Raw genomic sequence first — 15,285 nt, 5'->3', positions numbered from 1 at the left:
GTCAGTGCCGGGGCAGGGCTACACTGCCCGAGAGTCAGTGCCGGGACAGGACCACACTGCCCGAGAGTCAGTGCCGGGACAGTCACACTGCCCGAGAGTCAGTGCCGGGGCAGGGCCACACTGCCCGAGAGTCAGTGCCGGGGCAGGGCCACACTGCCCGAGAGTCAGTGCCGGGACAGGGCCACACTGCCCGAGAGTCAGTGCCGGGACAGGGCCACACTGCCCGAGAGTCAGTGCCGGGACAGTCACACTGCCCGAGAGTCAGTGCCGGGACAGTCACACTGCCCGAGAGTCAGTGCCGGGGCAGGGCCACACTGCCCGAGAGTCAGTGCCGGGGCAGGGCCACACTGCTCGAGAGTCAGTGCCGGGACAGTCACACTGCCCGAGAGTCAGTGCCGGGGCAGGGCCACACTGCTCGAGAGTCAGTGCCGGGACAGTCACACTGCCCGAGAGTCAGTGCCGGGACAGTCACACTGCCCGAGAGTCAGTGCCGGGACAGGGCCACATTGCCCGAGAGTCAGTGCCGGGACAGGGCCACATTGCCCGAGAGTCAGTGCCGGGACAGGGCCATACTGCCCGAGAGTCAGTGCCGGGGCAGTCACACTGCCCGAGAGTCAGTGCCGGGGCAGGGCCACACTGCTCGAGAGTCAGTGCCGGGACAGTCACACTGCCCGAGAGTCAGTGCCGGGACAGTCACACTGCCCGAGAGTCAGTGCCGGGGCAGGGCCACACTGCCCGAGAGTCAGTGCCGGGACAGGGCCACATTGCCCGAGAGTCAGTGCCGGGACAGGGCCACATTGCCCGAGAGTCAGTGCCGGGGCAGGGCCACACTGCCCGAGAGTCAGTGCCGGGACAGGACCACTCTGCCCGAGAGTCAGTGCCGGGGCAGTCACACTGCCCGAGAGTCAGTGCCGGGGCAGGGCCACACTGCCCGAGAGTCAGTGCCGGGACAGTCACACTGCCCGAGAGTCAGTGCCGGGGCAGGGTCACACTGCTCGAGAGTCAGTGCCGGGACAGGGCCACACTGCCCGAGAGACAGTGCCGGGACAGTCACACTGCCCGAGAGTCAGTGCCGGGGCAGGGTCACACTGCTCGAGAGTCAGTGCCGGGACAGGGCCACACTGCCCGAGAGACAGTGCCGGGACAGTCACACTGCCCGAGAGTCAGTGCCGGGACAGGGCCACACTGCCCGAGAGTCAGTGCCGGGGCAGGGCCACACTGCCCGAGAGTCAGTGCCGGGACAGTCACACTGCCCGAGAGTCAGTGCCGGGACAGTCACACTGCCCGAGAGTCAGTGCCGGGACAGGGCCACACTGCCCGAGAGTCAGTGCCGGGGCAGGGCCACACTGCCCGAGAGTCAGTGCCGGGGCAGGGCCACACTGCCCGAGAGTCAGTGCCGGGACAGTCACACTGCCGAGAGTCAGTGCCGGGGCAGGGCCACACTGCGCGAGAGTCAGTGCCGGGGCAGTTACACTGCCCGAGAGTCAGTGCCGGGACAGTAACACTGCCCGAGAGTCAGTGCCGGGGCAGGGCCACACTGCTCGAGAGTCAGTGCCGGGACAGTCACACTGCCCGAGAGTCAGTGCCGGGACAGTCACACTGCCCGAGAGTCAGTGCCGGGGCAGGGCCACACTGCCCGAGAGTCAGTGCCGGGACAGGGCCACACTGCCCGAGAGTCAGTGCCGGGGCAGGGCCACACTGCCCGAGAGTCAGTGCCGGGACAGTCACACTGCCCGAGAGTCAGTGCCGGGACAGGGCCACACTGCCCGAGAGTCAGTGCCGGGGCAGGGCCACACTGCCCGAGAGTCAGTGCCGGGACAGGGCCACACTGCCCGAGAGTCAGTGCCGGGGCAGGGCCACACTGCCCGAGAGTCAGTGCCGGGACAGTCACACTGCCCGAGAGTCAGTGCCGGGGCAGGGCCACACTGCCCGAGAGTCAGTGCCGGGACAGGGCCACACTGCCCGAGAGACAGTGCCGGGGCAGTCACACTGCCCGAGAGTCAGTGCCGGGACAGTCACACTGTCCGAGAGTCAGTGCCGGGGCAGGGCCACACTGCCCGAGAGTCAGTGCCGGGACAGTCACACTGCCCGAGAGTCAGTGCCGGGGCAGGGCCACACTGCCCGAGAGACAGTTCCGGGACAGTCATACTGCCCGAGAGTCAGTGCCGGGACAGTCACACTGCGCGAGAGTCAGTGCCGGGGCAGGGCCACACTGCTCGAGTCAGTGCCGGGGCAGGGCCACACTGCCCGAGCGTCAGTGCCGGGGCAGGGCCACACTGCCCGAGCGTCAGTGCCGGGACAGGGCCACACTGCCCGAGAGTTAGTGCCGTGGGACAGTCACACTGCCCGAGAGTCAGTGCCGGGACAGGGCCATACTGCCCGAGAGTCAGTGCCGGGGCAGTCACACTGCCCGAGAGTCAGTGCCGGGACAGTCACACTGCCCGAGAGTCAGTGCCGTGGGACAGTCACACTGCCCGAGAGTCAGTGCCGGGACAGTCACACTGCCCGAGAGTTAGTGCCGGGACAGGGCCACGCTGCCCGAGAGTCAGTGCCGGGACAGCCACACTGCCCGAGAGTCAGTGCCGGGACAGTCACACTGCCCGAGAGTCAGTGCCAGGGCAGTCACACTGCCCGAGAGTCAGTGCCGGGGCAGGGCCACACTGCCCGAGAGTCAGTGCCGGGGCAGGGCTACACTGCCCGAGAGTCAGTGCCGGGACAGTCACATTGCCCGAGGGTCAGTACCAGGGGAGCGCCACATTGCCCGAGGGCCAGTACCAGGGGAGCGCCTCACTGCCCGAGGGTCAGTACCAGGGGAGCGCCACACTGCCCGAGGGTCAGTACCAGGGGAGCGCCTCACTGCCCGAGGGTCAGTACCAGGGTCGAGCCACACTGCCCGAGGGTCAGTACCAGGGTCGAGCCACACTGCCTGAGGGTCAGTACCAGGGGAGCGCTGCATTGCCTGAGGGTCAGTACCAGGGGAGTGCCACACTGCCTGGGGGTCAGTACCAGGGGAGCGCTGCATTGCCTGGGGGTCAGTACCAGGGGAGCGCTGCATTGCCTGAGGGTCAGTACCAGGGGAGCGCCACACTGCCCGAGGGTCAGTACCAGGGGAGCGCCACACTGCCTGAGGGTCAGTACCAGGGGAGCGCCACACTGCCCGAGGGTCAGTACCAGGGGAGCGCCACACTGCCTGAGGGTCAGTACCAGGGGAGCGCCTCACTGCCCGAGGGTCAGTACCAGGGGAGTGCCACAGTGCCCGAGGGTCAGTACCAGGGGAGCGCCACACTGCCTGAGGGTCAGTACCGGGGAGCTCTGCATTGCCTGAGGGTCAGTACCAGGGGAGTGCCACACTGCCTGGGGGTCAGTACCAGGGGAGCGCTGCATTGCCTGGGGGTCAGTACCAGGGGAGCGATGCATTGCCTGAGGGTCAGTACCAGGGGAGCGCCACACTGCCCGAGGGTCAGTACCAGGGGAGCGCTGCATTGCCTGAGGGTCAGTACCAGGTGAGCGCCACACTGCCCGAGGGTCAGTACCAGGGGAGTGCCACACAGCCCGAGGGTCAGTACCAGGGGAGAGCCACACTGCCTGAGGGTCAGTACCAGGGGAGTGCCACACTGCCCGAGAGTCAGTACCAGGGGAGTGCCACACTGCCCGAGGGTCAGTACCAGGGGAGTGCCACAGTGCCCGAGGGTCAGTACCAGGGGAGTGCCACAGTGCCCGTGGGTCAGCACCAGGGGAGTGCCACACTGCCCGAGGGTCAGTACCAGGGGAGCACCACACTGCCTGAGGTTCAGTATCAGGGAAGAGCCACACTGCCCGAGGGCCAGTACCAGGGGAGAGCCACACTGCCCGAGGGTCAGTACCAGGGGAGCGCCACACAGCCCGAGGGTCAGTACCAGGGGAGAGCCACACTGCCCGAGGGTCAGTACCAGGGGAGGGCCACACTGCCCGAGGGTCAGTACCAGGGGAGTGCCACACTGCCCGAGGGTCAGTACCAGGGGAGTGCCACACAGCCCGAGGGTCAGTACCAGAGGAGCGCCACACTGCCCGAGGGTCAGTACCAGGGGAGTGCCACACTCCCCGAGGGTCAGTACCAGGGGAGCGCCACACTGCCCGAGGGTCAGTACCAGGGGAGTGCCACACTGCCCGAGGGTCAGTACCAGGGGAGTGCCACACTGCCCGAGGGTCAGTACCAGGGGAGCGCCACACTGCCCGAGGGTCAGTACCAGGGGAGTGCCACACTGCCCGAGGGTCTGTACCAGGGGAGTGCCACACTGCCTGGGGGTCAGTACCAGGGGAGAGCCACACTGCCTAGGGGTCAGTACCAGGGGAGTGCCACACTGCCTGGGGGTCAGTACTAGGGGAGTGCCACACTGCCTGAGGGTCAGTACCAGGGGAGTGCCACATTGCCTGAGGGTCAGTACCAGGGGAGGGCCACACTGCCCGAGGGTCAGTACCAGGGAAGCGCGACATTGCCCGAGGGTCAGTACCAGGGAGCGCCACACTGCCCGAGCGGTGGTACCAGGAGAGGGTAGAGATGAAAAGCTCATGACATTATCTCTGAAACGGCCTTGCTCTAAGTTTAAGTTTGGGCTCCCCCACCACTTCTGTCTCTCTGACCTTGCAAATGCTTTAATCTTACAAACTCTAGGGCAAACAAGCCGAGCTGATGTAATCAGTCTTTATAATTTAACTCCTTGAGCCCCAGTATCGTTTTGGTTAATCTGCGCTGCCCCTCCCAAGACAGTGCCGGGACAGTCACACTGCCCGAGAGTCAGTGCCGGGACAGGGCCACACTGCCCGAGAGTCAGTGCCGGGGCAGGGCCACACTGCCCGAGAGTCAGTGCCGGGACAGTCACACTGCCCGAGAGTCAGTGCCGGGACAGTCACACTGCCCGAGAGTCAGTGCCGGGACAGGGCCACACTGCCCGAGAGTCAGTGCCGGGGCAGGGCCACACTGCCCGAGAGTCAGTGCCGGGGCAGGGCCACACTGCCCGAGAGTCAGTGCCGGGACAGTCACACTGCCGAGAGTCAGTGCCGGGGCAGGGCCACACTGCGCGAGAGTCAGTGCCGGGGCAGTTACACTGCCCGAGAGTCAGTGCCGGGACAGTAACACTGCCCGAGAGTCAGTGCCGGGGCAGGGCCACACTGCTCGAGAGTCAGTGCCGGGACAGTCACACTGCCCGAGAGTCAGTGCCGGGACAGTCACACTGCCCGAGAGTCAGTGCCGGGGCAGGGCCACACTGCCCGAGAGTCAGTGCCGGGACAGGACCACACTGCCCGAGAGTCAGTGCCGGGACAGTCACACTGCCCGAGAGTCAGTGCCGGGGCAGGGCCACACTGCCCGAGAGTCAGTGCCGGGGCAGGGCCACACTGCCCGAGAGTCAGTGCCGGGACAGGGCCACACTGCCCGAGAGTCAGTGCCGGGACAGGGCCACACTGCCCGAGAGTCAGTGCCGGGACAGTCACACTGCCCGAGAGTCAGTGCCGGGACAGTCACACTGCCCGAGAGTCAGTGCCGGGGCAGGGCCACACTGCCCGAGAGTCAGTGCCGGGGCAGGGCCACACTGCTCGAGAGTCAGTGCCGGGACAGTCACACTGCCCGAGAGTCAGTGCCGGGGCAGGGCCACACTGCTCGAGAGTCAGTGCCGGGACAGTCACACTGCCCGAGAGTCAGTGCCGGGACAGTCACACTGCCCGAGAGTCAGTGCCGGGACAGGGCCACATTGCCCGAGAGTCAGTGCCGGGACAGGGCCACATTGCCCGAGAGTCAGTGCCGGGACAGGGCCATACTGCCCGAGAGTCAGTGCCGGGGCAGTCACACTGCCCGAGAGTCAGTGCCGGGGCAGGGCCACACTGCTCGAGAGTCAGTGCCGGGACAGTCACACTGCCCGAGAGTCAGTGCCGGGACAGTCACACTGCCCGAGAGTCAGTGCCGGGGCAGGGCCACACTGCCCGAGAGTCAGTGCCGGGACAGGGCCACATTGCCCGAGAGTCAGTGCCGGGACAGGGCCACATTGCCCGAGAGTCAGTGCCGGGGCAGGGCCACACTGCCCGAGAGTCAGTGCCGGGACAGGACCACTCTGCCCGAGAGTCAGTGCCGGGGCAGTCACACTGCCCGAGAGTCAGTGCCGGGGCAGGGCCACACTGCCCGAGAGTCAGTGCCGGGACAGTCACACTGCCCGAGAGTCAGTGCCGGGGCAGGGTCACACTGCTCGAGAGTCAGTGCCGGGACAGGGCCACACTGCCCGAGAGACAGTGCCGGGACAGTCACACTGCCCGAGAGTCAGTGCCGGGGCAGGGTCACACTGCTCGAGAGTCAGTGCCGGGACAGGGCCACACTGCCCGAGAGACAGTGCCGGGACAGTCACACTGCCCGAGAGTCAGTGCCGGGACAGGGCCACACTGCCCGAGAGTCAGTGCCGGGGCAGGGCCACACTGCCCGAGAGTCAGTGCCGGGACAGTCACACTGCCCGAGAGTCAGTGCCGGGACAGTCACACTGCCCGAGAGTCAGTGCCGGGACAGGGCCACACTGCCCGAGAGTCAGTGCCGGGGCAGGGCCACACTGCCCGAGAGTCAGTGCCGGGGCAGGGCCACACTGCCCGAGAGTCAGTGCCGGGACAGTCACACTGCCGAGAGTCAGTGCCGGGGCAGGGCCACACTGCGCGAGAGTCAGTGCCGGGGCAGTTACACTGCCCGAGAGTCAGTGCCGGGACAGTAACACTGCCCGAGAGTCAGTGCCGGGGCAGGGCCACACTGCTCGAGAGTCAGTGCCGGGACAGTCACACTGCCCGAGAGTCAGTGCCGGGACAGTCACACTGCCCGAGAGTCAGTGCCGGGGCAGGGCCACACTGCCCGAGAGTCAGTGCCGGGACAGGGCCACACTGCCCGAGAGTCAGTGCCGGGGCAGGGCCACACTGCCCGAGAGTCAGTGCCGGGACAGTCACACTGCCCGAGAGTCAGTGCCGGGACAGGGCCACACTGCCCGAGAGTCAGTGCCGGGGCAGGGCCACACTGCCCGAGAGTCAGTGCCGGGACAGGGCCACACTGCCCGAGAGTCAGTGCCGGGGCAGGGCCACACTGCCCGAGAGTCAGTGCCGGGACAGTCACACTGCCCGAGAGTCAGTGCCGGGGCAGGGCCACACTGCCCGAGAGTCAGTGCCGGGACAGGGCCACACTGCCCGAGAGACAGTGCCGGGGCAGTCACACTGCCCGAGAGTCAGTGCCGGGACAGTCACACTGTCCGAGAGTCAGTGCCGGGGCAGGGCCACACTGCCCGAGAGTCAGTGCCGGGACAGTCACACTGCCCGAGAGTCAGTGCCGGGGCAGGGCCACACTGCCCGAGAGACAGTTCCGGGACAGTCATACTGCCCGAGAGTCAGTGCCGGGACAGTCACACTGCGCGAGAGTCAGTGCCGGGGCAGGGCCACACTGCTCGAGTCAGTGCCGGGGCAGGGCCACACTGCCCGAGCGTCAGTGCCGGGGCAGGGCCACACTGCCCGAGCGTCAGTGCCGGGACAGGGCAACACTGCCCGAGAGTTAGTGCCGTGGGACAGTCACACTGCCCGAGAGTCAGTGCCGGGACAGGGCCATACTGCCCGAGAGTCAGTGCCGGGGCAGTCACACTGCCCGAGAGTCAGTGCCGGGACAGTCACACTGCCCGAGAGTCAGTGCCGTGGGACAGTCACACTGCCCGAGAGTCAGTGCCGGGACAGTCACACTGCCCGAGAGTTAGTGCCGGGACAGGGCCACGCTGCCCGAGAGTCAGTGCCGGGACAGCCACACTGCCCGAGAGTCAGTGCCGGGACAGTCACACTGCCCGAGAGTCAGTGCCAGGGCAGTCACACTGCCCGAGAGTCAGTGCCGGGGCAGGGCCACACTGCCCGAGAGTCAGTGCCGGGGCAGGGCTACACTGCCCGAGAGTCAGTGCCGGGACAGTCACATTGCCCGAGGGTCAGTACCAGGGGAGCGCCACATTGCCCGAGGGCCAGTACCAGGGGAGCGCCTCACTGCCCGAGGGTCAGTACCAGGGGAGCGCCACACTGCCCGAGGGTCAGTACCAGGGGAGCGCCTCACTGCCCGAGGGTCAGTACCAGGGTCGAGCCACACTGCCCGAGGGTCAGTACCAGGGTCGAGCCACACTGCCTGAGGGTCAGTACCAGGGGAGCGCTGCATTGCCTGAGGGTCAGTACCAGGGGAGTGCCACACTGCCTGGGGGTCAGTACCAGGGGAGCGCTGCATTGCCTGGGGGTCAGTACCAGGGGAGCGCTGCATTGCCTGAGGGTCAGTACCAGGGGAGCGCCACACTGCCCGAGGGTCAGTACCAGGGGAGCGCCACACTGCCTGAGGGTCAGTACCAGGGGAGCGCCACACTGCCCGAGGGTCAGTACCAGGGGAGCGCCACACTGCCTGAGGGTCAGTACCAGGGGAGCGCCTCACTGCCCGAGGGTCAGTACCAGGGGAGTGCCACAGTGCCCGAGGGTCAGTACCAGGGGAGCGCCACACTGCCTGAGGGTCAGTACCGGGGAGCTCTGCATTGCCTGAGGGTCAGTACCAGGGGAGTGCCACACTGCCTGGGGGTCAGTACCAGGGGAGCGCTGCATTGCCTGGGGGTCAGTACCAGGGGAGCGATGCATTGCCTGAGGGTCAGTACCAGGGGAGCGCCACACTGCCCGAGGGTCAGTACCAGGGGAGCGCTGCATTGCCTGAGGGTCAGTACCAGGTGAGCGCCACACTGCCCGAGGGTCAGTACCAGGGGAGTGCCACACAGCCCGAGGGTCAGTACCAGGGGAGAGCCACACTGCCTGAGGGTCAGTACCAGGGGAGTGCCACACTGCCCGAGGGTCAGTACCAGGGGAGTGCCACACTGCCCGAGGGTCAGTACCAGGGGAGTGCCACAGTGCCCGAGGGTCAGTACCAGGGGAGTGCCACAGTGCCCGTGGGTCAGCACCAGGGGAGTGCCACACTGCCCGAGGGTCAGTACCAGGGGAGCACCACACTGCCTGAGGTTCAGTATCAGGGAAGAGCCACACTGCCCGAGGGCCAGTACCAGGGGAGAGCCACACTGCCCGAGGGTCAGTACCAGGGGAGCGCCACACAGCCCGAGGGTCAGTACCAGGGGAGAGCCACACTGCCCGAGGGTCAGTACCAGGGGAGGGCCACACTGCCCGAGGGTCAGTACCAGGGGAGTGCCACACTGCCCGAGGGTCAGTACCAGGGGAGTGCCACACAGCCCGAGGGTCAGTACCAGAGGAGCGCCACACTGCCCGAGGGTCAGTACCAGGGGAGTGCCACACTCCCCGAGGGTCAGTACCAGGGGAGCGCCACACTGCCCGAGGGTCAGTACCAGGGGAGTGCCACACTGCCCGAGGGTCAGTACCAGGGGAGTGCCACACTGCCCGAGGGTCAGTACCAGGGGAGCGCCACACTGCCCGAGGGTCAGTACCAGGGGAGTGCCACACTGCCCGAGGGTCTGTACCAGGGGAGTGCCACACTGCCTGGGGGTCAGTACCAGGGGAGAGCCACACTGCCTAGGGGTCAGTACCAGGGGAGTGCCACACTGCCTGGGGGTCAGTACTAGGGGAGTGCCACACTGCCTGAGGGTCAGTACCAGGGGAGTGCCACATTGCCTGAGGGTCAGTACCAGGGGAGGGCCACACTGCCCGAGGGTCAGTACCAGGGAAGCGCGACATTGCCCGAGGGTCAGTACCAGGGAGCGCCACACTGCCCGAGCGGTGGTACCAGGAGAGGGTAGAGATGAAAAGCTCATGACATTATCTCTGAAACGGCCTTGCTCTAAGTTTAAGTTTGGGCTCCCCCACCACTTCTGTCTCTCTGACCTTGCAAATGCTTTAATCTTACAAACTCTAGGGCAAACAAGCCGAGCTGATGTAATCAGTCTTTATAATTTAACTCCTTGAGCCCCAGTATCGTTTTGGTTAATCTGCGCTGCCCCTCCCAAGCTCAATGTATGCTTCCTGAGATACAGTACTCAGAATATTGCGAACCGTTTCTGCATTATTTTCCCAATCTAAGCATATTGAGCAGCATTGGGGCTGTTTAGCACAGGGCTAAATCGCTGGCTTTGAATGCAGACCAAGGCAGGCCAGCAGCACGGTTCAATTCCCGTAACAGCCTCCCCGAACAGGCGCTGGAATGTGGCGACTAGGGGCTTTTCACAGTAACTTCATTTGAAGCCTACTTGTGACAATAAGCGATTTTCCTTTTTTTTTCATTGCTAAGTAAGAGCTAGAGTGAGCGCCCAGGAGGACTGGAGGATGAGTCAAGACACAGACCTTAGTCGGTCACGGTTTACTGGGCAGCAGTGATCTCCAGGCTGCCATTTGCTGCGGCGACTTGGCCAACCTAGAGCAGGCTCCTCAGTCACTGGAGAGATATTATTGGTGGAGCCTTCGCAAGATCCCCCAAATGCAGGGACAGGAAAGTCGCTCCAACAGCAGCGTCCTCTCCCAGGTCCACATGCCCAGCATCGCGGCACGAATCACCCCAGAACCAGCTCCATTGGATGGGACATGCCTGACACCAGACCTCCGAAGCAGTTGTTCTATTTAGAACTCGATGGTGGGAGGAGACACCCGGGAACACACACAAACCTTCAAACACCACCTGCCCCATGTGTGGCAGAGTCTGCAGATCACAGATCAGACATTACAGCTGTCTTAGCGCCCATCTAAGCACTACAGAAACAAGTTATCTTTCATCCTGATGGCCTACCGAAGAGGCAGAGGAAGCCATCAAGTCTATGCCTGAGACTAAGAGCTTTGCGTCCACAACCTCAATTTCCCATGCTGTTCTCAAAAGAGCGATTCCGCCACACTGTCACTGTTACCCACCTTTCTCGATCTCTCTCAAAGAGCTGGTGATGATCGTTGACCACTTCTGAGCTTCCCTCTCCTCCTCAAAGTGATAGGTCAGCTGCTCAGTGGGTTGGCTCCTCGTACTAATTCTGTGACAGGTTGTACTCTTGAATTCATAGATGATATCTTTTAAATTAAATTCGTGAAGGATCTGAAAATAGATGACAAAGAGGGGCGCATGAATTTTTGGCAAGCAGAGGGGCGAGAAACTTTCAGCTCAAAGCTGGCCGATGCGTCGAAGTGTCTGCTTCAAAAGCCTGACTGCGCCACACAAATTGCTGGGCACCTTCAGCAAAGCTGGCACGCTTGTCAAGATCAAAGAACTATCCTGGGAAGGCTCAGCAGCTGGGGCAGGAGTCGTGGAGACAGGTAGAGGATAAACATTCCAGGCAGATGTGCGCTCATCCGAACTGGGAGTTGTTTCTGATGAACAGCTTATGAGGAGGTACCAAGCTAGGGAAAGAATGACGAGGAGGTGGCACGGTGGTCAGCACTGCTGCCTCACTGCACCAGGGTCCCAGGTTCGATTCCCGGCTTGGGCCACTGTCTGTGTGGAGTCTGCACGTTCTCCCCCGTGCCTGCGTGGGTTTCCTCCGGGTGCTCCGGTTTCCTCCCAGAGTCCAAAGATGTGCAGATTAGGTGGATTGGCCACGCTAAATTGCCCTTAGTGTCCAAAAAGGTTAGGAGGGGTTCCGAGGAATGGGTGTGTGGGGCTAGGGAGGGTGCTCTTTCGGAGGGTGGGTGCAGACCCGGAGGGCCAGATGGCCTTTTTCTGCTCTGTAAGGATTGTATGGAGGGAATGGGTACCATCCCCCACTTGCTCAGACACAGGGGGAGCTGTTAATAGACAATGCCTGCACTAGATTCTCTGACAGTGGCGGAGGGACACATGATGGATATACAGCAGGTATGAGAGTCACACCCCTGGAGTTTGCCCAGTCTCCTCCCATCATGCGCCATGGGAACATTCCCAAATTTCCTGCGCTTTCCTCTGCTATCTTACTGCGAGCATTTGCACCGCCACAATCCTTCAAATTGCCTCTTGAAAACATGCCATGTTTTGGCCTCAACTACTTCCTGTGGTAGGGAATTCCACAGGCTGACCACTCTCTGGGTGAAGAAACTTCTCCTCTCTATCCGAAATGGTCTACCCTGTACCCTCAGACTGTGACTCCTGGTTCTGGACACGCCCACCATCGGGAACATCCTTCCCTGCATCTACCCTGTCCAGACCCGTTAGAATTTTATAGGTTTCTATGAGATCCCCCCTCATTCTTCTGAACTCGAGCGGATACAATCCTAACCGACTCAATCTCTCCTCGTACGTCAGTCCCGCCATCCCAGAATTCAGTCTGGTAAACCTTCGCTACAAATCCTCGAGAGCAAGAACATCCTTCCACAGATAAAGAGACCAAAACTGCCCACAATACTCCAGCTGTGGCCTCACCAAGGCCCTGTACAATTGCAGCAACACATCCCTGATCCTGTAATCAAAATATACTTGGATTTCCAAAAATAATTCAATAAGATACCAAACAAAAGGCTACTTAATAAGATAAGAACCCATGATGTTGGGGGTAACATATTAGCATGGATAGAGGATTGGATAACTGATAGAAGACAGAGAGTTGGAATATAGAGGCATTTTCAGGGTGGCAACCTGTAACTAGAGGGCTGCAGGGATCCATGCTGGGGCCACAGTTATTTACGACTGGGACCAGGGAAGTGAATGTATTGTTGCCAAGTTTGTGGATGACACAAAAACAGGTGGGGAAGGCAAATGGTGAGGGTGACAGAGTCTACAGAGGGATAGAGACAGGTTGGCCGAGTGGGGAAAAACCTGGCAGATGGAATATACTGCAGGAAAATGTGAAGTGGCACTTTGGTAGGAAGAATAAAGGAGCGGAATATTATTTAAATGGATAAAGACTGCAGAAAGCTGCAGTACAGAGGGATTCGGGAGTCCTCGGGTCACAAAAAGCGAGCCTGCAAGTTCAGCAGGTAATTGGGAAGACAAATGGAATGTTGGCCTTCATTTCAAAGGGAATGGAGTATAAAAATAGGGAAGTCGTGCTAAAACCATACCAGGCACTAAGTTAGATCACACTTGGTATGTTGTGGGCAGTTTAGGTCAAGGATAGGTATACTGGCATTGGAGACAGTCCAGAGAAGGTCACTGGGTTGATCCCGGGTGTGGAGGGATGTTCTTACGAGGAGAGGTTGAGTAGGCTGGGCCTTTACTCATTGGAGTTTAGAAGAATGAGAGATGACCTGACTGAGACATACAGGATTCTAAGGGTGATTGAGAGAGTCGATGCGGAGAGGATGTTTCCACTTGTGGGAAAGTCTAGGACCAGGGCGGCACGATAGTACAGTGGTTAGCACTGTTGCTTGACAGCTCCAGGGTCCCGGGTTCGATTCCCGGCTTGGGTCACTGTCTGTGCGGAGTCTGCACGTTCTCTCCGTGTCTGTGTGGGTTTCCTCCGGGTGCTCCGGTTTCCTCCCAAAAGACGTGCTGTTAGGTAATTTGGACATTCTGAATTCTCCCTCGGTGTACCCGAACAGATGCCGGAATGTGGCGACGAGGGGCTTTTCACAGTAACTTCATTGCAGTGTTAATGTAAGCCTACTTGTGACAATAAAGATTATTAAAAAGGGGGCAGAATTTCAGAGTAAGGGGTCGCCTATTTAAGAAGAGATAAGGAGGAATTTCTTCCCTCAGAGGGCGGTGAATTGGCTGGGTCGTTAAGTATGTTCAAGCTGGACGGAAACAGGTCTTTAATCAGTGAGGAAATAAAGGGTTATGTGTTTAAGGAGGGAAAGTGGAGTTGAGGATTACATCAAATCAGCCATGATCTCTTTGGATGGCAGACGGAGCAGGCTCAACGGGCTGAATGGCTTAGTTCTACTCTGACGTCTTATGATCTTATAGGCAAGAGGGTCAGTACTGAGGCAGTGCTGCACTGTCGGAGGGTCAGTACTGAGGGAGTGCTGCACTGTCAAAGGTTCAGTGATGAGGGAGTGCCGCACTGTCAGAGGGTCAGTACTGAGGCAGTGCTGCACTGTCGGAGGGTCAGTACTGAGGCAGTGCTGCACTGTCAGAGGGTCAGTACTGAGGGAGTGCTGTACTGTCAGAGGGTCAGTACTGAGGGAGTGCTGCACTGTCAGAGGGTCAGTACTGAGAGAGTGCCGCACTGTCAGAGGGTCAGTACTGAGGCAGTGCTGCACTGTCGGAGGGTCAGTACTGAGGCAGTGCTGCACTGTCAGAGGGTCAGTACTGAGGCAGTGCTGCACTGTCAGAGGGTCAGTACTGAGGGAGTGCTGTACTGTCAGAGGGTCAGTACTGAGGGAGTGCTGCACTGTCAGAGGGTCAGTACTGAGAGAGTGCCGCACTGTCAGAGGGTCAGTACTGAGGGAGTGCCGCACTGTCAGAGGGTCAGTACTGAGGGAGTGCTGCACTGTCAGAGGGTCAGTACTGAGGGAGTGCTGCACTGTCAGAGGGTCAGTACTGAGGGAGTGCTGCACTGTCAGAGGGTCAGTACTGAGGGAGTGCCGCACTGTCAGAGGGTCAGTACTGAGGGAGTGCTGCACTGTCTGAGGGTCAGTACTGAGGCAGTGCTGCACTGTCAGAGGGTCAGTACTGAGGGAGTGCTGCACTGTCGGAGGGTCAGTACTGAGGGAATGCTGTACTGTCAGAGGGTCAGTACTGAGGGAGCGCTGCACTGTCAGAGGGTCAGTACTGAGGGAGTGCTGCACTGTCAGAGGGTCAGTACTGAGGGAGTGCCGCACTGTCAGAGGGTCAGTACTGAGGGAGTGCCGCACTGTCAGAGGGTCAGTACTGAGGGAGTGCTGCACGGTCTGAGGGTCAGTACTGAGGCAGTGCTGCACTGTCAGAGGGTCAGTACTGAGGGAGTGCTGCACTGTCGGAGGGTCAGTACTGAGGGAATGCTGTACTGTCAGAGGGTCAGTACTGAGGGAGCGCTGCACTGTCAGAGGGGCAGTACTGAGGGAGTGCTGCACTGTCAGAGGGTCCGTACTGAGGGAGTGCTGCACTGTCAGAGGATCAGCGCTGAGGGAGTGCTGCACTGTCAGAGGGTCAGTCCTGAGGGATGTTAAGTAATGGACTAAGAGACATTGCAATTAGTTGTCTCATTTATGTTAAGTATCCATTAATTGACACTGATATGTAAAGGGGCTTCAGGTGGCCTCTGTAAGGTGGTGTATAGTGAGAGATTTGTGCAAAGGCTGTTGGAAGGAAATAAATGTGTGTTTATGAAAAAAGAACAGAACTTTAGACTCTTCATATCACAGCAACTAAAACGTCTAACAATTGGTAGCAGAGGATGGTTGCTGTGTAAATGTGAAGGGTTGAAAGATACAACTTTTCCTGATCAAACCAGGAGTGAG

The 15,285-nt window shown here is 60.9% G+C and overlaps 1 protein-coding gene across 1 annotated transcript in view; it reads right to left on the bottom strand.

The window, feature by feature from the left end:
- Positions 1 to 15,285, bottom strand: part of shrprbck1r (sharpin and rbck1 related) — a 166,611-nt gene that overhangs the window by 130,893 nt on the left and 20,433 nt on the right. Inside the window, exon 2 of the mRNA XM_072507947.1 lies at positions 10,855 to 11,029. Within this exon, the coding sequence (XP_072364048.1) occupies positions 10,855 to 11,029 (175 nt within the window). The remainder of the gene's footprint in view (positions 1 to 10,854; positions 11,030 to 15,285) is intronic.

Source organism: Scyliorhinus torazame, chromosome 6, assembly GCF_047496885.1.
Source record: "Scyliorhinus torazame isolate Kashiwa2021f chromosome 6, sScyTor2.1, whole genome shotgun sequence".
NCBI lineage: Eukaryota > Metazoa > Chordata > Chondrichthyes > Carcharhiniformes > Scyliorhinidae > Scyliorhinus > Scyliorhinus torazame.
The sequence above is the reverse complement of the archived record's forward strand: the minus strand, read 5'-3'. Positions and strand labels throughout refer to the sequence as shown.